The sequence below is a fragment of the Pyxicephalus adspersus genome, chromosome 4 (genome assembly GCF_032062135.1).
Source record: "Pyxicephalus adspersus chromosome 4, UCB_Pads_2.0, whole genome shotgun sequence".
NCBI classification, from domain to species: Eukaryota; Metazoa; Chordata; class Amphibia; order Anura; family Pyxicephalidae; genus Pyxicephalus; species Pyxicephalus adspersus.
The window spans coordinates 30,861,373-30,884,758 of NC_092861.1; the positions used below are offsets into that span (position 1 = coordinate 30,861,373).

Below are 23,386 nucleotides of genomic sequence, written 5' to 3' on the forward strand. Positions count from 1 at the left end.
ATAAAAGGAAATCATACAAACAGAGTTTTTCAATGACTTCTTTGTGATTAGTTCTGTAAATATACTGAATATAGTACATTGTGACATTAGGTATTTCAAAAATTTTATTTTCTAAATGTAGGCATATCAAGTTAAATTTTGCTAAATTTTCATGTTTCATTGGTTTTCTATGAGGTTATTATTGAGGTCATTATTTCACAAACTAGAGCCAATCTAGCAAAACCAATACCATATTTGGAATCTATGCATGAAACATAACCTAAAATAGCTTTATTCTGTTTGGCAAGAAAAGGTTTGTTGACCAGTGTTATTCATAAACATCATTCATTGTACATTTATTGTTGTGTAGACAAAGGGTTTCCTGCTTGACATAAGATTGAAAGAGATTTAACAATTGGTTTTCTGATGTCCCATTCCTTCTGAGGAAGCAATATATATTGCAAAACGCGTAGAGAAATGAAAATGGGACAATTAGAATATGTACATTAGAATTGTTAACAACAAAACTTGTATAGTCTTTTGTCTACACAACTTTCTTGTGTTTTAAATGTACAATTATTGATGATTATATGAATAATTGATGTTTATTAGATATAATTATTATTGGTTTAATAAATACTGTATATTGTTTGCTATGGATGTGGCACTGTGACTCAATTGATTATCTCTAGTATCAACTTCACAAAAATGAAATACCCACCGGTCCAAAGCCTATAGTGACAATACCGTAGTTCAATCATCAATATCTTTTGTGTCAATCAACTATTGAGTTTTCAGAAAAAAACAAACAAACATACATAACAAACATTTAAACATAAAACACATACATCTTATTTACCCATAACGACGTTGGCTTCATATGAGCATAAAATACACAACCTAGATACTGCATATACTTTGATAAGCATAGTGATAAACTGTCATAGCCCTTATAGATCAGAGTAGGATAAATCGACACAGAAAATAACATAAATCCTCATAGAAGCATAGGACACAAAAAATACACCAATAATCTTAAACCGCCGATAGTGAGAACATATATATATATATATATATATATACAACTTCGAATAAAAAGAGCTATAACAAGAAAAAGAGATAAAAAAGAAACAATACAGCCCAGGGGGGAGGGGTGGGGAGGTAAAGGAAAAAGAAAAAATATACACTACGCAAAGTTAGAGGAGTTAGGAAAATACCCTCAAAGCCAAGGCAACATCCTGACTAGCATTCAAGAACACTAAGATAAATACATTTGGTGTCGGGGAGATTCTTTAAACCAATCCCATGTGGACCAAACTATTTTGAATTGTTCCGTTCTATCATCATCTTCCACCACCAACATTTCCATATGGCGGATTTTTTCATGTTCAGATACCCAGTCAGCTATAGAAGAAGCAACAGACTGCTTCCACAACCTCAGAATAAGAGCCCTAGCCGCTGCAAGAAAATGACGTAGGACACCTCTTTTAATGCTTTTGAGCGAGCCCGGGATCATAGATAAAAGAGCTACATTGGGAGTATTGGGTACAGTAGATCCGGTGCATTCATTAAATATCTGAATAATCAAATCCCAGAAACGGGATATCAATGAACATTCCCACCAAATATGAAGCATTGTCCCCCTATGTGATTGGCATCGCCAGCAGCGGTCTGGGTGTGTGGGAGAGATTCTATGTAGGTCCACAGGGCAATAATACCATCTGGACATAATTTTGTAATTAACCTCCTGAGTTTTACAGGTTAATGCCAGCTTGTGTGTAAGGGTAAATGATGTTTCCCAGTCGTCCGCAGTTATAAGTCCAGTCAATTCTCTCTCCCAATATCTGGTGTATATAGGAGTAGTAGGCTCAGTGTTTTGGGTAAGTAGCTCATATAACCTGGAAACAATATGGGAAGGGCGAGCAGGTGAGCTAACTAACTGCTCAAATTCAGTCAAGCCTCTGTATAGTAAGGATGAATCGGTAAAGGAAGCTACAAAGGAAGTCAGTTGCCTGTACAAAAGCCAGGATAGCAACTTGCTTCTGCGTGAAAGGTCGAGGGAAGATAAAGGGGGGACCCGCCCGTTGTGAACTATATCCTTATGATAACGGTTTTCTGAGGCAGACCAAGATAAAAAAGTGGCGGCTCCCATTGCCGGTGGGAATGCTGGGTTATCGAACAACGGTGTCATGGGCCCAGGTTTCGTAGACAATAAACCCGATCTAAGAAGAATATCCCAAATATGTAATAAGTCTATAGTAAGTGGAGGTATGGGAGAGGTCTGCCGTAACAGCGACCGGTCCACCCAGGGCAGAGACCGGAGACTTACTGGTGATAAAAATTCTTCCAGCAGCACCCATTCCTTCAACTCCCGGTTGTGGAACCAGTCTATCAGGCGCGCTAAAACCGAAGCCCTATAGTAGGAAATAATATCTGGGGCCCCTACCCTACATTTGGATTTGAACAAAGTGCCAAATGCCAATCTGGGACGCTTCTTATGCCATAGAAATTTTAAAAACAACCTATGTATTTTACGCACATATGCATTTGGTAAAAATGTGGGAACCGTTTGGAATATTTGTAACAATCTGGGGACGATATCCATTTTCAGAGTATTTATGTGAGTGAACAAGGAAAGAGGCAGGGAGTCATACTTCTGAAGGTCGGATTGAAGTTTACTATACACTGGGGAGTAATTGAGTGAGAACAATTTAGAAGGATCCGATGTAATCATTATAGCTAAATACTTATTGGCTTCAGAGCAAAAAACACATTGTTGTGTATAGTAGACATTTGAGTCGAATCTAAGGTATTTAGAATATTTAAGGTATCTAAGGTATTTAGATATTTAGAAGTTCAGATTTGGAGTAGTTTACCTTGAAATTGATATGTAAACCAAATTCATCAATTTCCTTCAGTACAGAAGGTATCATGATATGAGGGGATGTTATATACAGCAGAATATCATCTGCATATAATGAGAGTTTATATTGTGTGTCCCCTATCTTGATCCCTTTAACATCCGGATTGTGACGCAGGGCCACAGCCAAGTGTTCCATAACTAGGGCGTAGAGCAATGGGGAAAGAGGACACCCCTGTCTCGTGCCGTTTTTAATTTGAAAAGAGTCAGAGAGGGTGCCATTTACCCACACCCGGGCCCTGGGTGAGGAATACAATGCAGCAATTCTAGAAACCATACTAGGGCCAGGCCCACCTGACGTAGCGCTGAGTACACAAACTCCCAACTAACCCTATCAAATGCTTTTTCAGCGTCTTTGAACAGTAGGCACATGGGGGTACCTGTAGACTTAGCAAATTGGGTCAGCAGGATAGTCTTAATAGTATTGTCCCTGGCCTCCCTTCCATATATAAACCCAGTTTGATCCATATGAATCAATGAAGGCATGTGAGGAGATAACCTATTGGCAATCAGTTTAGAAAAAATTTTGGTGTCTACAATAATCAATGATATGGGTCTATAACTAGAGCAAACCGTGTGGTCTTTACCAGGCTTAGGAAGAACCGCAATATGCGCTTCTAAACTCTGAAATTGAAACGGCGTATCAACGGAGATGGAAGAGAATACCTTAGACATAAAAGGAACAAGATTAAGGGCATGGAGTTTATAAAACCGTGGAGTCAGGGCCAGGGCTTTTCCCGGTTGGTGTGATGTAAAACAATCATCAATATTTTTTAATTTTTTTGTAAATATTAAGGTTATCAAAAGTACAATAAACCACAAACAGATTGATTTCACAGGGATAGTTTAATAAACAGTAACAAATCATCCAAGTTCTCCCATGACAGTCTATCTTCTCCAATCGTGTAGAGCTTTAATAAATTAGGCCCCATGAGGTCCTGCAGCAGCTAAACAACCCCAAACCATTACTAAATAACTAATACTAAAACTACTACTTTTCACCTCCACACTTCACAGTTAGTATGAGGTTCTTCTGAAATTATGTATTTGGTTTGCAACAAACATATCTACTGTTACTGTGGACAAACAACTCAGCATATTCATGTTCCAGAATAACAAGATTTGCATAGTTGTTGAATGTTTCTGGGAGAATCAACAAATATTTTTGAACCCATAACAAAATTATTTGAAATATGGTAAATTTTACAGACCAAAAGGGAGTAAATATGAAAAGGTAATAGTTAGGGTTTACATAGACTGATTGTATTTCATATTGAGGAGCTTAGTTATGCCATATGACATATAGCTGAGTGACCGGTATACTCAATGCCCCTGATTCATCAATGAAATCCGCGCTCGCTGGAAGCGCGAACGTACGCGCGGCCAGCGATCGCGGATTACCGCGGCCCGGACTCGAGTATGCGCGTACACCCGCCTCACTACCAGCCGGATTCCAGCCTTCACAATAGGGAGCGCGATCTTCATGGAAAAATAGGACATCCCCTGAAAATAAGACCTAGGGCATATTTTGGCATTTCAAAAAATATAAGACAGTGCCTTATAATCGGGGAAACGGTATACACAGCAGAAGATCATCTGCATATAAGGAGAGTTTATATCGTGATCCCCTGTCTTGATCCGTTTAACATCCGGATTGCAACGCAAGGCCACAGCCAAGTGTTCCATAACTAGGACGTAGAGCAATGGGGAAAGAGGACACCCCTGTCTCGTGCCGTTTTTAATTTGAAAAGAGTCAGAGAGGGTGCCATTAACCCGCACCCGGGCCCTGGGTGAGGAATACAATGCAGCAATTCTAGAAACTATACTGGGGCCAGGCCCACCTGACGTAGCGCTGAGTACATAAACTCCCAACTAACCCTATCAAATGCTTTTTCAGCGTCTATGGACAGTAGGCACATGGGGGTACCTGTAGACTTAGCAAATTGGGTCAGCAAGATAGTCTTAATAGTATTGTCCCTGGCCTCCCTTCCATATAAAAACCCAGTTTGATCCATATGAATCAGTGAAGGCATGTGAGGAGATAACCTATTGGCAATCAGTTTAGAAAAAATGTTGGCATTTACATTTATCAATGATATGGGTCTATAACTAGAGCAAACCGTGTGGTCTTTACCAGGCTTAGGAAGAACCGTGATATGCGCTTCTAAACTCTGAAATGGAAATGGCGTATCAACGGAGATGGAAGAGAATACCTTAGACATAAAAGGAACAAGATAAAGAGCATATGGAGTTTATAAAACCGTGGAGTCAGGGCCAGGGCTTTGGACTAGTGGTACAAGATGGTCATTTAAATGAGGGACTATGGAGAAATTTCAGCTATAAAGGAAATTAAAGTAAAGCCTGGTTTACATGAATTATTTTAAACACCAGGAAAAGAAATAACTAGTCTTATATGTGCTCATCAAAACATTTAAAAAATAAAAATGGCAACTTTTCTTTTTTTCCAGAAGAAAGTAAAAAGGAGAGAAGAAAAAGTTCCTTTAAATAATAATTATTATTACATGGTATTTATATAGTGCTGACATATTATGTAGTAATAAGTCTATAGTCATGTCACTAGCTGTCCCTCAGAGGAGCTCACAATCTAATGCCCCTACCATAGTCATGTATCATTATTACAGTCTAAGGTCAATATGGGGGGAAGTTTTTGGAAAGTGGGAGGAAACCGAAGTACCCGGAGGAAACCCACACAGACACAGGGAGAACCTGCAAACTCCATGCAGATAGTGTCCTGGCCGAGATTCAAACCTAGCACTGCAAAGGCCAAACCTGTTAACATCTTTCTCAAACTTTTTCAACCCTTCAAATGACTTTCTGGATTTGGAGAACCCCTGCTATGATTAAACTAATTGAGAGTCAGTGGGAATAAAGTCTCTTATGGTAGCCAATTGAAGAAAATCCCCTTACAGATGTCACTAGCTGTCCCTCAGAGGAGCTCACAATCTAATGCCCCTACCATAGTCATGTATCATTATTACAGTCTAAGGTCAATATGGGGGGAAGTTTTTGGAAAGTGGGAGGAAACCGAAGTACCCGGAGGAAACCCACACAGACACAGGGAGAACCTGCAAACTCCATGCAGATAGTGTCCTGGCCGAGATTCAAACCTAGCACTGCAAAGGCCAAACCTGTTAACATCTTTCTCAAACTTTTTCAACCCTTCAAATGACTTTCTGGATTTGGAGAACCCCTGCTATGATTAAACTAATTGAGAGTCAGTGGGAATAAAGTCTCTTATGGTAGCCAATTGAAGAAAATCCCCTTACAGGGGTGCCTGGAATACAACCTTTATAGACAACTAAAATCACCATGCAGCTGACTCAAGTGATGTTGGCCCCAGAACTATGCAGACATCATCTCATGGGAGATCACAGATGGAGGAACCTCTGGAGTAACCCTGGTGGAGAATGGCTGATAATGTATGAAAACTTGTGATGAATGTTTTGCAATAACAGTTGGACTAAAATGCCACTTATGTGACAGATCCACAATCAGGACGGTGTTTATTACACCAATGGACAGGTGACGTCCCTTCTGCAATAACTGTTCTTAGCGGTCTGTCAGATGCCCAGCTGTAAAATCTTCCTAAATTGTGCAGCTTTTAGGTGGTTGCCAGGGAAAAGCCCAGCTTCCTTTGCATGTGCTGAGGATGAATAAACTCCTGCACACCTGCACCAGAGTCATGGCATCACAGAAGGCGCAACATTGTAAGGAAGAGGGACAAGAGAAGGAAGATGGCGGTGCCCTTCGATGGAACAGGGAGAGGTGAGTAGCACGGGTTTAGTTCCACTTTATAGCCCTAATATTGTAGTGTGGAGGTGTCACCCTTCCCTATCCAAGAACCTTGGAAGGTATGTAATGGTACAGCATGCATCATTTATCCAGGGATCAAAAACTATTTTACTTTACGAGAACTTCCTTGTTTCTTGTGAACCTTTTTCTCATTTTATATGCAATTCAATCAATCTCCTGATATTGTTTAGTGATCCTCTGTACCAGATTACTAAATGACAGACTGCTGGTATATATTGGAATGGGGGATGTAGCGGGGGGCCTCCTGCTTACCCTCCCTCTTAATAGGACAGAGCAGGGCTGTCTGTACAGCTTGTCACTGGAAAGGATGACTATTATTACCATTACTGAGCGTCTGCATGGGGTGAGAAAACATTGTTACACGATAGAGATAAAATATAACATCCCCAGATTGTACATTATTATATAGTATTTATATAGCACCAACATATGACGCAGCGCTGTACAAAATCCATAGTCCTGTCACTAGCTGTTCCTCAAAGGAGCTCACAATCTAAAAGTAAACTTCATAATAATACAAACTTGGAGCAATAGAAATCAGGGAGAGCTGTGGTCCCAGCACAAGTTTATTGTGCAGCCTTTCACCCATAAGGAAATCATTCTGCTTCTGCAATATATATACGTTGTATCTGTTTGTATTATTTTACATTCATCTATGAGCTGATTTGTAGTGAATGTCGGGCTTTCTTAGGAGGTGCTGAATGGAAATAACGCAGAGAGATAAGAATAAAATAACAAGGTACCTGTATTGTCCTGTAACATGGAATCCCATCCAGCTTCTATTCACAGGATGGGCCAATCACATGACAGCAGCAGGTTCTGTGATGGGTGAATCTATAATATTCACTCCAGGTGCACCTGACCTAAAACAAACAAAAAAATCAGTAAATTTTATCTCTACAGGTTATAAATGAAATACATTTAATAAAGATTTATTAGAGAGTGTCACATGGTAAAGTAATTCCCAATATTGTTAGATCAGAAGGTTTTATTAAAATATTGGCTCTAATTTATTAAAGCTCTCTAAGACTGGAGAAGATAGATGATCATGGGTGAAGCTGGGTGATCCAGCAAACCTGGAATGACTTTGTTACTAGTTGGCAAATGTTTTCAATCCTGGACCAGATCCATTCCAGGTTTGCAGAATTGCCTAGGTTTATTTTATCCTTTCCAATCTTGGAGAGCTTTAATAAATTAGGTGCAACATGTTGTGATCCTGCCATGAAGGCACTTCCTGTGATGAGGTGACATTGCTCTGTCCCTGTCTCCCTACCAATAAACATTTTAGGGACCTATGTAACCCATATTATGTCATGCAGCCATCAGAGGATATAAGCAGGATATGAAAAAGAAGGTGAGGTCGTTTTTTTTAGTAGGGGCGGTTGCTATGATGGTATATTGGTTACTAAGGTAAACAAAGAAGTTTCTGGAGTAGTAGGCTATAAAAAGAATGTGAGGTAGGAACAAAAAATGATGGTAGGAATCACACTATAGTAGTACCCAATAATCCTATTTATTCCGGAAGAAGATTTTCTTTAGGGATTACACTGTATATGATGCCTTATCTGATATATCGGCCTGCAGCGCCACCCAGTGGTAAACCAAGGGTACTTCCCAATATCAATTATTGGTTTTGTTGTCTCTGCTCACTTCCTCTGGAGCCCGGCATTGTGACCTCACACATTAGACTGTCACACGTGACTTTACCATCCCCACCACTCTGGTGTCACTCCGTGACGTCATTGACACGCCGCTGCTTCTGGAACGTCCTTCTGGTCCGCTGCCGTCACGTGTCCAAGAGCGGCTGACTTCCGGGGTACGGCTGCCGAGCAGGGTCATCTCTAGAAAGCTGCGGACCTTTCGGGCGCTGAGCTGTGAGTAGCGCTCGTTTTATGGGGTGGTTGTAGGCTGCGTGATGGCGGCCGGTGCTGTGTACAGGGAAGTGTCAGCATTGCCCTGCCCTCTATACCCAGTGCCCATTGTAGCTGTCACCCTGGTGACCCGGCTGGAGGAGGGAAATGCCGGGTGCACCCCGTCATGTGTGACCTATGAGCCCTTAACCTATCTGTCTCCATTGTTTACAGGCTGCCTTCTGTACCTTGACATTAGGAGGCTGTAACCATCTCTGTCATCATTACCCTCCTTTACATTGTGTATATAGACAAACCAATTATTATTGTTTATTGAAGGGATAAAGCTCAACGAAACTCAAAATAAAAAACACTCCTGTCATCCGGTAGAAGGTCTCTTTGTTTGGGTCCCGGGACATCACGGTATTCGTCTCTGTGTCAGGCGCTGACATCTTCTTCTCTCCCGTGTTCTTCTTCGTACGTCTCTGATCTCACACTGTGCAGGCGCCAGATCGGGTGACGTAGATGGGGAAAGATTGCCGACAATCTTTTTTCCCCCCCAAATAAAGCGTACCTAAACTCAGAAATGTCACATTACATAAAAGTGTAGACAATCCTTGTATGTAAGGTAAAAATACTGTTTGTTTTTTAAGTGCAACACTCTTTTTAATAAGAAGGCAATCAAGAATGAATGGGAGCGCAAAGCCTCCTGGGATACCTACATCACGCATTCCAGGAGGCTCCTGTGTGCTCCTTCTGCACATACCCAAGCATCAGGCATGCGCAGAAGGAGCCCTTTCGCAGTTTTTTTCCCAAACTATGTCACTCAATCTCACACCTGCGTCGGGTGACGTAGGAAGAAGAAAAACAGAAGAGGTGAAGATGGCGGCCCAAAGACAGTTACCAGGACAACGCAGTACCCAATGGAAGAAACCTCGGGCTGATCGATTGTTCTGCGGGATTGAAGGTAAGTGTGTTTTTTTTTTGTTTTGGGCACTTTTGAGTTTACTGTCTCTTTAAAGAAAGAGCTCCTTCTGTGCATGCCCAAAGCAGCAGCCATGAGCCTCCCGGCATGTGTGACGTAGGAATCCCAGGAGACTCTGTGCTCCCATTCTCTGTGCTGTGACGAACCAGACAGAAACGGGAGGGGCTTGCACTGAAAAAAAATAAATAGAATTTTTACTTTATATTAAAGGGTTGTCTACCCTTTTTTTGTAAAGTTAAACATTTTAGGTTTAGGTCCACTTTAAAACCTCTGCTGGGTTATGTTTTAGCTGTCTGTTTACCATTTAGGTAATTTCACGTCACTTCCCATCCCAGAGATACAAAGGAAGTTAGAAGGAGCTCCCCTTTCTTGTTGTTGTGGGGACAGCTGCATGTTGTGACTCGTATAGATAGAGGGGTAAATCTCTCCATCATAGGCAGCAGTTAAAACCTCATCAGGGTGTCTAACCCTTCAAATCAAAACCAAAAAACCTGTTTACTGTCATCATATTCATGTAGTAAGGGTATGTATATATACCTAGCAGGGTTCTCCCCAGGCCCTTTTAGCTGGGTGCACCAACCCGGCACTTTTCAGCACCCACCCGGCTGTTTTTGGGTGGTTACTAAAGAGTTTGGTCACAATACAGGGGCTGCCACCCACCCACAATTTCTTCCCACCCGGTTTAAAATAACTTCTAGGTTGAGCACTGCCTAGAACCAAGTGTTATTTTTGTACCTCATCGGGTATTTCACCCATTGGGTGCATACAGAAGGTGATAGACACAAATCAAGAGACCAGTTAGATGCCAGGGGCACAGATATCTCATTGAAAGAATTTCTTTTATTTCAGTGACAGCTGAAAAAACATTGCATTTCCTGTATTTTTTTTCTTGGCGATCGTATTCACTTACGTACAAATAAAGAGGAGAAATCAATAAAGACCTGACAAAAAAAATCTAACCCTCCCACCAATATCATTAGTGTGCAGGTGTGATATGTATATATCATTAAATATCACCATATAATAATATATTAATAATATTACATTCTGGATGCTCGTTGGGCTCCTGTAGACACAATCAGCATGTTGTTTCTGTGTTCGCATTAGTGAATTTAGTTCTGTTTGTCCTGGATATCGCTCACCATTGAGATGACACTGGGATAGAAATATGTGAATTATATTTTGCATTGCTTCCTCTTTTAGGATGAGCAGCAAGGGCTTCTCACCACCGGCAGCAGAGATGGCGGAGATAAACCGTATGCAGTATGAGATTGAGTACACGGAGGGGATCAGCCAGAGAATGAGGGTCCCAGAAAAGCTAAAGGTTGCTCCTACCCACACAGAATCCGATCCCAAAGCAGATGGTGGCATTTACCCTGGTGCCATAATGCAAGTACCGGAGAGAATTGTGGTAGCAAGTGAGTCATCTTTGTATCGTATGGCACCTAATAGAAAACATGTACCCCGATCTATTGTGCCCAGGAACCTTATCAACCTTCCATATGACCTCTTAAACGCCTCCTCAATTTTCAATTTAGGTCAACATTTCTTGAAGAATAATATAATTGAGACCCTGTCACCAATCCAACTAATTCTACAAAAACTGTAGGTTTGTTCCTAAGTTGAATTTGTATGTAAGTCGGAACATGTACATTATTTTAATGCGATTAGGACAGATGTCAGGCAACGTGGTTGTCAGTTACTTTAGGAAATCCTCACTGTGAGTTAATCACAAACAAAGCAAAAAAAATAAAAAAAACTTTATGGAGCCTAGACATTCATTAACTTCTGGAGCAAGCTGTGCTTTGATATGCAAAATTAAGCAACTGCAAAGTTTGTCTTGGACATTAAAGAGTTACAAGAGGTTGCAGAAAGAGCTCACCCCTCTAAGATCACCCACAACCTCAGCTGTGTTTAGCAAAAAATTTCTTCTGCAAGTCATGCAAACCCCCCTTCAAGCCTCTGTCCTGCACACAGCGAGTGAAGCCCCGCTCTTATCTACGAGGCGTCCATATGTTGGATGTCCTTAACCTGGGGGCTACCTGTATTGTATGCGTGTTAACCTGTGAAAACCTCCCTTATGTAGACAATCAAAAGCCATGAGCCTGTCAGAGCTGCCATCTTGTATATAGTTTCTGCAACCCACTCAGAGCTGTCATCCAGCTGACACTCTTGCTTCCTTCTGTCCTCCCTCCATGGCTAAATAGAATGTTATGTAGGGAGGTAAAGGAAGAGGCACTCAGCTTGCCTAGCTTTTAAAATTCTTGTTTTATTCTGTGTATTTACCTGCAGTTGTTTACATTTCCACTCTTAAATAAAGAGACACTCTGACCTGTCCTGTCTAGGGCAAAATGAGATTGTCTGTCTGTGTAATGCTAGGTATACATTATGCCATGTTATTTTCAATATTACAATTACAAATACAATACAAATACAAATACCTTGTTTTCAAGACTAGGATGACTAGTAACATCTCCTCCCTGTCACGTGACATCTTTTAGGCTTAAAAGCCAGTCCCTCTATTTATCAATCCCTTGTCAGCTTCTCTTATAATTAGTGCTGAGCCTGCAAACCACAGACATAAAAGCAGGGTCTGTGTTAGCTATACTAAAGAAAGTTCATTTTTAGTATGATGTTTGTAGCTGGTAGACACAGCATAGCACTTTTTTTTATCTGGGGAGCACATTCAATAATTGTCCTTGGAAAGGATCATTCACAAAACAAAAGACTGCACAATGCATGAATGAGTGCTGTACATACAATGCCATTCTGCTCTATGGGGAGGGGAGTGGAGAGAATTGCGGAGGGGAGAGATTATATTCCAGACATTGTAGGAACAGCCCCCCATGTCTAAAAATCCCAGGTGATGGTGGTTGTATGGTTCTGATTAGAGTTAATTTTGACTTGGATAGAAGCTGTGCAATCAGACTTTCGATCTTACATTACAATACCTGAAATATTATAATAAGGCTCAGTCGATTCGGCCTCCAAATCCAGTTGAATTTCTGGACTTCTCCAACCAGATTGGAGTCAATTTTTTTTGTCTTCTGACCACATCTAGTTCCAATATTGCAGCTGACTATTTCTGGCTTGCTGATTGGCCAGGATAACATGTTGTAGTGCAGCTTCCTCACATCAGGGAACTGCTGCCTTGGGGTGGACTCTACATGTTGCATTGCCCCACGGCAGCCCAATAGAGATGGGGGTGGCTGTGAGCGGTTACCTGCTGTTAAATCTGTTAATGCCTGTTGTTTAAAAACTTAAAGAGCTGACGGTTCAGCAAGGTGCCAGCCACTAAGCATTGATTACTTGCTCTAGCCACAGGTCTATGTACAGCAAATCTACACACTGGTTACACCAGGGCTCTGCTGTAGGCAACATAGATTTAACTATTTGAACTTTCAGTGACCCTGCAGCCTGTCAACTCTGCTCAGTGTTCTGAAGGGGAAAAATATTATAATAGGAAAGATACGAATGTATCAATTTTAGCAACAAACAGTGCTGGCAGGCTGCTAAGATTCACTGAGATCTCTGCACAAACCTGGACTGAGCTGTTTTGTGATGATAGCCAATGAGGCAGGAAAGGAAAACAATGTATGGACTTTGCTGGTTATCTGCCTGCCCCTGTTTTGACAGGTGTCCCTCTTGTTCCCTGATGGTGGCCCTGGTTAGGAAACTCATCTGATGCTTGCCTGTCATATGCTTCATAAAGTACACTGATTCTTAAAGGAAACCTTTATATAGGCTTTAATGGTAATCCAATAGCTGTAGCACTTTCCAAAGCACTGAAATAGAATAAGTATGCCAATCAGGAGCTCTGACTTGCATGCTTGCTATAGGTCAGTGCCTCAAGTGTTTTCAAAAGGCATTAAGCACTTGCAACAAAGATCACAATCAACTTTGCCTGGTGCAGACTAGGTCAGACTGACCTACTCCAGCATTCTGTATTATTGTTTTCCAATTTACACTAAGGCTTGCCCTGAGCTTACTGTAAAATTACACAACAAAATATTTTTTTTAGTATTCGGTTACCTTTCTTATATTTAAATGACATTCATGTACATTTATGTTGTCTGTAATTCTACTGCTCTACAGGTCAAAGTGAAGATGGATCTTTCTCAAGGCCTGCAGATCTGGACCTTATTCAGACCACCCCATTTGAGCCATTGGCTCTGAAGACTCCACCACGGGTTCTTACTCTTAGTGAAAGGCCGCTAGACTTTCTGGACCTGGAAAGACCCATAGCATCTACTCCCCAGAATGAGGAGGCAAGTAGCTCTAACACTTAATAAAAGGACAAACGCCCAGAGTTACTCCTTTTAGTCAGCAATTAACCTTGTCCTGTTTAGGAGTTTAGTACACAATGTGGTATGTGTATAAAATACAATGTTTTTCATGATATGAGCCTTTAATAAAATGTAATTAAAGGCTTGCTTCCCAATGACTGTCATGGTTACTAGTTGCTATATAAACATGGAGAAAAATATAAAGGTATGTTGAGTAAAAAGAATACACATGCTGACTTAATTTGATTGTGGTTGTTTTAATAGACTTAATATGGAGTGCCAAGTCAGAGCTAAAAGGATTCTTTCAGGCCTCGGTGTCTGCATATAGCAAAATTGATTTGCTTTAGATCCTAAAATACAGTAGCCTGATACAGTAGTAGTAAAGTTTGCAGCTCATGCTTGCAAAGGGAGTCCACTATTCAACAATTACTGATGTATACGGGTGCTCATGATCCAAGTCTTCCACCCACTGTCACTGACCCTCCCACAATGTCAGTTCAACATTTTCGTGGGTGCAAGTTTTCTAGGAAGTAAGGAATAAAATATGCTACATATTTTGCCTGCCATCTGGTGTTTTCCCAGGAAGGCTGATGCTGTACATGTATGCCTGTTCTCCAACATTCCACCATAACCAAAAGATGTCCATTAGGTTGATGATCAGTAATCTATGAGGCTCCACTGGCTAGGACGTATGGAAAATAGTGAATCAGCAGCTTGAAGAAGCTTGTTGATTTGCTCTGTTTTCTCTATAAGGTTAGCACCAGAGAGGTCTGCAGCTTCCTCTTCTGCCTCTCTTCATAGGCTTGTCTCAGAGGTTACTCATTAGTCCTGGCTGCTGTCACAGATGGCTAATAGTTATTGTTTTCACAATGTTGAAATGCTTTCCATTTTGTCTATAAACCTGCAGGCTAATTCCTGTGTGCATGTTAATAGAAACCTCTTCATGTCTGTATTTTCAAGTACCCTGTGATATATTGAAGTTTCTGTGTGAAAGATTTTTATCACAACCTTTTAAAATGTGTTGTATCAAAATTGTATTGCTGAAGAAATGAAAAATACAAGTACAATTAAAACAAGGCATACAAAACAAGAAAATAACCAAAATAACAAATACTAAAAGCGTAATTGCTTGTGTACCAACATATTTGCATTTAATTCCTAGGTACGTCACATGGGACGTCAGAAGAGAGAGAGGTCAGTTAGTGAAAATACCGTACGACACAATGGGCAGCTAGTCAGAAATGACTCCATGTAAGTACAGCCTGACCTGCAGCTTGTGTATTGTACTCTTGGTGTTTATTTCTGTGCTTTCATTATCAAAATCATGCTTCCTGAAATCATTATTTGCTGTATGTAACATGAAAGCCATTTACAGTCTATTGTTGGCCTTCTGTTCCTGCAGCTTCATTTTAATTTTGTGGAACTGTAGTAAGGTAATGTTTTGTGTTGGCTATATGATGAAGAAGATTACAGAAAAATAACTGTGGACCTTGGCACCAGATTTGACACTAACTCACCACATAAGTTTCTGATTTTGCTGCAGAAACCAAAAAGGGCTTGTTTAACATTAGATATAAGCAACACATACATGCCTTGGCTTCTTGTCCTAATTACTTAGGCTGTGGGGTAAAAACAACTGTATGTATGTATGTAATCCGTACATAACAAAGGCCCACTTTGTAACATCATTTTGACTGACTGGAAGAGTCTTCAATGTCATTTACCTTGTCTTTGAACTGCTTTTGATATTTCCATCCTGTTCTGACCTTGTGACTTCTTCAGAATTTCAGGATGGTAGGGGAGGAAATGTTGCAGAAGGAGACATTTGAAAAGATGGGCTGACATTTTGAAGTTAAAATGTTATTCAAGAAAACATGTTGAAATACAAAAAGGTTCCTGGAGAAATGTGGGCACATGTATAACAGCAGGAAAAATGAAATGCAGGAGTCCTTGTCTTTAAAGTACTATAAGCTGTTCTAGAATACAGTTTAGAACTCAAAAGGAAGGACACATTTAGACTGACAGGAGGTGGATTTTTTAAGAATACCCTGGCTTGTAGTCACTTTAAAATCATAATCTTTAATTTACCTAAATACAAGGGAAACATCACTACATAGCGCACATTTGTCAGTCTTTTCTGTATAAAGATCATAAAAATCATTTTCTAATGCATACAGCAGTAGTTGTAAATGTATAAAGCATACTTTCTGTTTTACAATGAAAAAAACACTGCTATAATTACCTTATTCACAGTTCACAGTACATTAGTGTGGTGGTCATCACAATAGGGCCACACATACTGTTAATTAAATGTTATGAGAACTGTCAAAAATTGGGGACATGATGGTTGGAGTCTGTGCAGATTCTATAAGAGACTGGAGACATGCTACAAAAGACAGTAAGAGAATGGGGACATTGTTACGCGAGACTAGAACAGATTACCACTTTACAAATCACTTCTGCCTCTACAAACTGTTGGGGTCCATGGACCTCGAGTTGGACACATAAAACATAAAAAGAGCAAAAAATGTCCCTATTTTTGATTTTTGTGCCTCCGAAATCTCCTAATGCTTCAGATAAATATAATTTTCTTAATAATGAAGCATTAGGCAAGCGATAATTGATATTGAATTTGATTACCTGGGTGCATTTATTGCATGTATTCAATACCTGCAAGTATTTTCCGTATAAAGGTGAAAACAAAGTCACATTTTTACTTGTAAACTGTTTAATGTTTTTTATTTTAAACTGCTTAGTTGTCCGGTACATAACGATATAGTATATGTAAACCCAGGAACCAAAATGTTATAAATTATCTTTTATACAGTATGTTTTTGTAGGCATTTACTACATTTTCTGCAAATTGAGAAATCCCTGTTGTACTTTTCAGAAACCAGCATTTCCTTTATCTTTTTAGCTATCTATTGTAAAACTCCCACTGATGTAATAAGGGAGAATTAATGTGTATGTAGTCCATATTAGGAGAGCAGTCAAGGATGACCATGCTGCTTCTCTACAGAGATAGTAAAGTAAGTGTGGGATGTCATCCTAAGACAGGAAGTGTAATACGGACATGATCACCAGGTGAAAATAGGAAGGGGGGAGTAAAGAAAATAAAAAAAGAAAGTTCTGATTCTTTTGGGAGTCTTGCTTCTGCAGACTTGAGACTGCACTCCAGTCAGTTGTAGGCAATTGATTTTGAGAAATGGGAGAAGGAATTTTATTAGGAAAGGTCTGCTTTGTATGTTCGGGGGGGGGGGGACATTTTAGGGTTTCAATTTCCGTCAGAATTCTGATTGCTTTCCTTCTGACAACTCAAACCTTCTTCCTGGTGGTCCCTTGGTGTTATGATGTCATCCAGCACTAGACTGACATGCTTACCCTGTGGATATGCACGCTGGTAAAATATTTGGCATCCAAAAAGGCCAATACTTTTTGTTTAGCCAGCCATTCAGGCACTTTTAAATCTGATCTTGAGATTGGGGACGATAGAAATTTGTTTCTCTTGTGTTGAACTGAGCATCACCTAACTCTTATACAGGAATAACCTAAAAGGTTGTGTTACCTACCCAGCATTTCCTGTACTGAAACTTTAATTTAGGCAATGCCAGGTAAAGCATGGACCTGTTAGGAGATTGCAGCCATTATTAGCAAAGTATTGCTGTTAGTTACCTCTCCCTTGTGTTGTATCCATTGCATGGGATTGCTAGCTTTATTATTCCTGGGTGAAAGCATGAATTAAATGTCACACAGCTTCCCTCATTGCCTCATATTTATGTGAGCCTCGCTCTCCTGCTTATTTTAAGCACATTTTTACCTGTATGGCTATTCTTTCTAACTCATTTTTCTTTTGCTCTTCTTGTTGTCCTGTCATAACCCATGCCATCTATACAAACATAATATCCTTTCTTCTCTCCTGCCACAATTTCCTGTTTTCATTTTCATTTTTCTTTTGCTCTTATTGTACTTCTCCTTCCATGCCGCCTGTTCATATGACCACCTCTCACTCTCATACACAGTCTGACTTCTATGTTTCTCTTTGCTGCTCTCCTCCGGTCAGCCCGACTCCACCTGCCCCCACAGGCCGCCCGTGCCATGCTCCCTCGCCCCCTGCAGATGGAGCAGATCTTTTCTCTGCCCGTGGCATTCTGTCGCTCATCCAGACCTCCACCCGCAGGGCTTATCAGCAGGTCCTTGATGTGCTGGATGACAACCGCAGGTGAATGTCTCCCCCTCCTTTCTCTCCTTTACCCTTACCACCTAAACATGCAGTGCTTCCATTAATTAATGTATCAGTGTGAACCCCAGTAATTCCTGTTTGTACAATTGATAAGTGACTCCATGTTTCTTGCCCTACTTGTCTTCACTCCTTCCTTTTCTGTCCTTGTTTTCCTTCTTAAACACTCCAGGCCTGTCTTGCGTGGAGGGTCTTCTGCCTCTGCTCCTGCTCCCCATCATGATAATATCAGGTAATCTGAATGTAATTAATCCCAGTGCATTGACTAACAAACTTGTATTTCCTAATCAGATAAAAATTCTGTTTGTGATTGTCTGTTGCATGTTAAAAAATCAGCCCATGAAGTAAACCTAAAATAAAGGTGATAATTTGATTAAACTCCAGCTTTGCTGCTTTGAATATTAGAGGGTCATTCTAAAAAAAAAAAAAAAAAAAATGGATATTTCAGGTTTCAGGTTCATCGTTCTTTGTAATGAAAAATGGTTATAAACCCCAGCCCCCCTTCATCTTGTGGTCGTGGGTGAGGCCAGAAATAAAGTTTTTTTTTCACAAAAATCTGAGATTTTAAAAGTTGATGGATGATTCTACAAAGCTTCTTTTTATCACCCATTATTTCAGTTTTGGAATAACCCTTTAATACCATTGTGCTATTGCATTTTACCCCTCTATGAGATTTTACTGCTTGTATTACCTAAAATAAAGTTGGTTTTATCAAGTAGGTCTGTGCAAGAGATTGTATATAATACATGTTTTACTACTTACTGTCATTTGTGTGACACCATCTTAATTTAATACACTATTACTACACAGTAATTTTTATTTTCATGCATGGCAGAATGTTATATTGTACATTACCTATTTATACTATCACTCCTGTAGGTATGCAGTGACAGCATTAGACACTACCATGGATGGGACTCCAGAAGACTTGACCTTAGTGGATGCAGCTTCACTCAGAAGACAGGTACTCCCCACCATAGTTTGCCCATTATTACCTTGTGGTCACTGCCTTTAGTGTGTAATGTTTTCGAGAAATGACCTCATATAGTCTGCGCAAAAGATTATGTGCAAAAGATTTTTATTTATAGTCTCATTTTCTTTGTCCACATTAATATTATATTCACTTTGAGTTGACTTAATTGCCAACTTAATTTTTTGTTCTGTCTATTTTGACCAGTGATGTGCACCTCAGATATTGTGACCTCTAATACATAAAACTGATGTTACAAACACCCAACCTTTGTCTAAGCAAATAAGTGCTTCCTTGGCTGTGTCTGAGCAGTTTCCAGAAATCTCAGGCAACCAGTACAGTAAGCATCTTTTCAGTGTCCAGTCCTGTATAATGTTAGAAGTGGACTTCCACTTGAATTAGTAAGTGAAATGACAAAAAATAAAGCAGATAATCCCTTTCAAATGTTAAGGGTTTTGAGGATTTTAAGCAGCTGCAGTCTAGTAAGGATAGGGTGCATTAAAAAACCAAGCTGCCAATATTGAGGTCTGTATTGCAATTTGTATGTTGGACGAGTTATATCATGGCTGCTTTTTTGATGTTTCATTTCTTTGCGGGTCATAGATCATCAAGCTGAACAGACGTCTACTTCTGCTGGAAGAGGAGAACAAGGAAAGAGTCAGGCGAGAGATGGTCATGTACTCCATCACAGTGGCCTTTTGGCTCCTCAACAGTTGGTTCTGGTTTAGACGTTAAAAAGTTCCCTAGTCATCAACTGCGAGGATCTGGCTATCTAAAGAAAAACACAAAAAAAAACTACAAAACCTGAAAGAAACTCTTGGATGATGTAGACCCAGGTCCATGGCACAAATTTTTTGCCAGCAGCAGGAAAAAACACTTTGCATTCCTGCTCCTGGTTTTACTCCTTCAAACCCAGCTGGTCTGCATAGTGTGCATGCAACTTTGACTGTGATAAGGTTTAAGTAAACTAAATATATTCATTCTCAAGAGGGGTCTGTTCTATAATTGAGAACAAATTTTATTATTTTTTTTTGGCATGCAAGAATCATTCCTGACCTTTTAAGAGTAATATGACCTTGCCTTGAAGGTTTTTCGTGTTAAGCTGAAGAAAAAGTTGGACACATGAAGTGTTGTAGAGCAAATCAACTTAGTGTAGTGCTTCAGTCTGGGTCCAGTGGGGTATGTTCTATTACCTGTTGAGGGTTTCTGAAGCTTCAGGGAGATGAGATCCCCCTAGTTCTGGCACTGGTCTTGCTCTGCTTTAATATGAACAGCTCTATCACTTGAGTCTGCTTGGGTCTCCATGTATTCCTGTAAGGAAACTGTCAGGCTTTAGATGACATGATATCTGGTATGTGGGTATCCCCTTGGCACAATCCTATTAAACATTATAAGTCTTCTGTCAGAAAGCAAAACACCTGTATGTTAAAACATAGCTTTAGTCATATGCATAATTTATAATGTATATTAAAAACAACTAGTGTAATTATCTTAATCTGTCTTGATAGTGAAATTTTTAATTCTCTATATAGCAGACTGTGTGAGGCAGGGTCAGTACTCACACATGTGCTGACACGGATCATGATAACTAAAGGTGAGAAAAAAAGAACCGATCAGTCTGCGTACATAATGTCCATTTACAGGCTAGGGGTAGGAAGGTGACCTCAATGTATTGCTGAACTGCAGTAGATGAAAATTAGGTCACTGCCTTGCTGTGTTGTCTAGCAGTGCTATAATAAAATCTCAGGACTGAATCAACAAGCTCCATTTATGTATAATAACTGGCATTTAGTGGTTTATCATTGAAGTGAATGTAAAAGTAAATCTTTTTTCCCATAAGATTTGGATACAGTGTGAAAGGGTTAGGACCTTATCAGGTGTCCACACTAAAGAAATGTACCCCTCTATTTGTTCTGGAGACTGTTGCCTCGGGTATAGAAAGTATCCGGAAATTCAAAATGTTTGAGTTGAGTCATTGAAACAACAGGTAAGGGGAAATATTTTCTTTGTAAAGCTGTTCTGGTAAATTTTGATATCCTGTAGTTTTTAGGATGTCTCTCCTTACTTCCTGCTGTGCCTCAGGGACAGGATGTTAGGGTGAATCTCCCAGCTAGGACACAGAGAGCAATAAAAATAAAACTTGACATGGGTCCTAAACATGGCAACATCTACACAAAATAAAAATGTTTTGGCTTTACATACATTTGAGCCTCAACTAAAGGCTGCCCCCTAAATTGCATACTGATTCCATTCCAGTGATGTCATAGCAGATCTTTCATACCATTGTGTGGCCTGAGAGCTATAGAATGGCAACTGAGGCTTTTTGCAGGAGTTTATTTATTCCTCTGTAAAAAGTTTCCTTTAACAACTTAATGGAGGTACAGCATTGTCACATACTAAACATAGCAAAGCACTCTAGGTGGAATTGATTCTTAAAAGCGCTTAGGGTACCATGTAATAATGAAAAAAAAGACCTTGTAATTATTTCTAGCTTTTGTTGCTTTTCTTTGTGTGGACCTCTAACTTCAGAGAAATGATATTGCCATTATAAAATGAGAGAACCTGTTTATAGCACAACAAAGCCAATAATTCCATAGACATGTTTGGACAGACAATGAAAGGGGAACAATTACTCTTTCGCACTTATTCACGTGAAATGTACCACTTATTGCAAACATTTTTTTTTTTGGAAAAATCTTATATTTGTACTCTATATATAGTGATGTTTGTGCCTGATGCCGTTTTGTGCATTGACTAAGTGGTCTGTGTGCTGTAACCTCTGTCTCATAGCATAGCTTAGGTGTGTATTCCAACATCCTTTAGAAGACGGGGTTTTATCTAACATGAGCACAGAGAAGAATACTACATTTAACTATATTCTAGTCCTGTGTCGGAAACCTGTACTGAGAAATGCACAGGCTGCCACTGCTGAATACGTTTTTTTCCAGTTATGATTACCTGAATGTTAATCCATACCCTTCAATACTTTGAGCCAAAAGTTACAAGTATGCAAAGCAGGAGTTCTAACTTTCCTCTGACTTTAGTGGCTGCATGCTCCATATCAGTGACTCATATAATAATAAAACAGCTTTTTGATGGGGACATCTGCAGTGACAGCCTATTTCCTTTAGTACATGGACCAATTAAAAAAATGTAGTAAATCAGTAAACAGATACTTTCTCTGGATGTTGTACTCTTCTCATAGTCCTCAGACTTTACTGGGAATCTGGTAATTCACATTTGTGGTAGATAACCAGTAAATCAGGATTTATATTTTTAAATATAATTTTCCATCAAATAGAAAACAATACTGGATGGTGCTTGTAACAACATTGTAAAATAATTGAGGCTGTATAACGGCTTTTTTTTTCATACTAATGCCTATAGAATTACCATTAGATTTATCTAACTTCAGTTTGTTGCCCCAAGTGACATGCACGCTACATAATTTGACATTGTAGAGTGTACATGACTAGAGGTCACACATCAGATTTGGCCCTTTTCTGGTCACCACATCCACATGCATGTAAAAAAAAAGCTGTGCAGAGTTAAGGTTTGTAGATGAAAAAGATTAACAGAAAATATGAGTTTATTTTTTTATTTTTAGTTTTTTTTAGGGCTATAAAATAGCAATAGTATAATTATTGTGTCTTTGCAGGCTGTTTGATGGTAATTAGAACATGACAAAACCCAGAATAAAATGTTGAATGGCCATAGATACAAATGTCTTTTTTTCCTTTTGTTACTTACTGCACTAGGCAACACATAAATTGGAATGCATGCTGGGTCTTGGTTTTGGTGTGAAGTTGTACTTCAGTGCTATGCATTTTGTGTACAATACTTTTATAACTTATTTATCTTCATGTTTTGATTGTGTTCTCTTTTTTGTTTTATTATATTACATTTTTTATGTCCTGCTTGTCAACAGTACGTATACAACAACAAAGATAATGTAACTATACACAAGTCAAATAAAATTTAAAAACAAATATTTGTGTTATTCCTTTTCAGTGTATAGCTCAATAATATATAATACCGGATGATTAGCACATCTCAGGGTCTTTCATGTTGCTTTAAAACCTGGAGATCTAGAATTTGGAGAAAGACCTAAGTTTAAAATTATACATCCCCCCCCAAAAAAACAAGTAATTTTTTGGTAATTATTCTTCACTTCCTTCCAGTATATCAGTTTTTACAAAATTCTCCAAGAGACATAATTTCTTCATCATTTTCTTTTTTTTCCCCAAATGTCTTACATTTTAGGCCAGTGGTCGCCAAACTTTTTGGACCTACGGACCACTAAACTTACGGGATCCGGATCACGC

The 23,386-nt window shown here is 39.5% G+C and overlaps 1 protein-coding gene and 1 long non-coding RNA gene across 7 annotated transcripts in view; one reads left to right on the forward strand and one right to left on the reverse strand.

Moving 5' to 3' along the window:
• The window catches only part of LOC140328257 (uncharacterized), a 17,409-nt gene extending 8,874 nt beyond the window's left edge, over positions 1-8,535 (reverse strand). The window contains exons 1-2 of one of the 2 annotated variants that reach the window (XR_011920259.1): positions 8,441-8,535; positions 7,477-7,596 (exon numbers count right to left, since the gene is read on the reverse strand). This is a non-coding gene — a long non-coding RNA (uncharacterized lncRNA). Of the gene's footprint in view, positions 1-7,476; positions 7,597-8,383 lie in introns of both variants that reach the window. The other variant, XR_011920260.1, reaches the window with a different exon arrangement.
• On the forward strand, positions 8,471-23,050 carry MFF (mitochondrial fission factor). 5 transcript variants are annotated; one of them, XM_072407700.1, is made up of 8 exons: positions 8,471-8,607; positions 10,772-10,986; positions 13,664-13,836; positions 15,017-15,105; positions 17,915-18,073; positions 18,264-18,323; positions 18,971-19,055; positions 19,665-23,050. In XM_072407700.1, exons 2-8 carry the CDS (start codon positions 10,773-10,775, stop codon positions 19,794-19,796), a joined length of 912 nt encoding a protein of 303 aa, XP_072263801.1. In that variant the 5' UTR covers positions 8,471-8,607; position 10,772; the 3' UTR covers positions 19,797-23,050. The 5 variants fall into 5 exon arrangements, with proteins under 5 accessions (XP_072263801.1, XP_072263803.1, XP_072263804.1 ...); XM_072407701.1 differs by lacking the exon at positions 8,471-8,607 and adding an exon at positions 9,272-9,550; XM_072407702.1 differs by lacking the exon at positions 18,264-18,323.
• The last annotated feature ends 336 nt before the right edge of the window (positions 23,051-23,386 follow it).

What these genes read in the sequence shown, in the direction of transcription:
- MFF (XM_072407700.1), top strand. Translation starts at nt 10,773, where the DNA reads ATGAGCAGCAAGGGCTTCTCACCACCGGCAGCAGAGATGGCGGAGATA. An exon ending in CTACTCCCCAGAATGAGGAG is followed by an intron (nt 13,837 to 15,016) that starts GCAAGTAGCTCT and finishes TTTAATTCCTAG; the next exon opens with GTACGTCACATGGGACGTCA. An exon ending in CCCCATCATGATAATATCAG is followed by an intron (nt 18,324 to 18,970) that starts GTAATCTGAATG and finishes TCACTCCTGTAG; the next exon opens with GTATGCAGTGACAGCATTAG.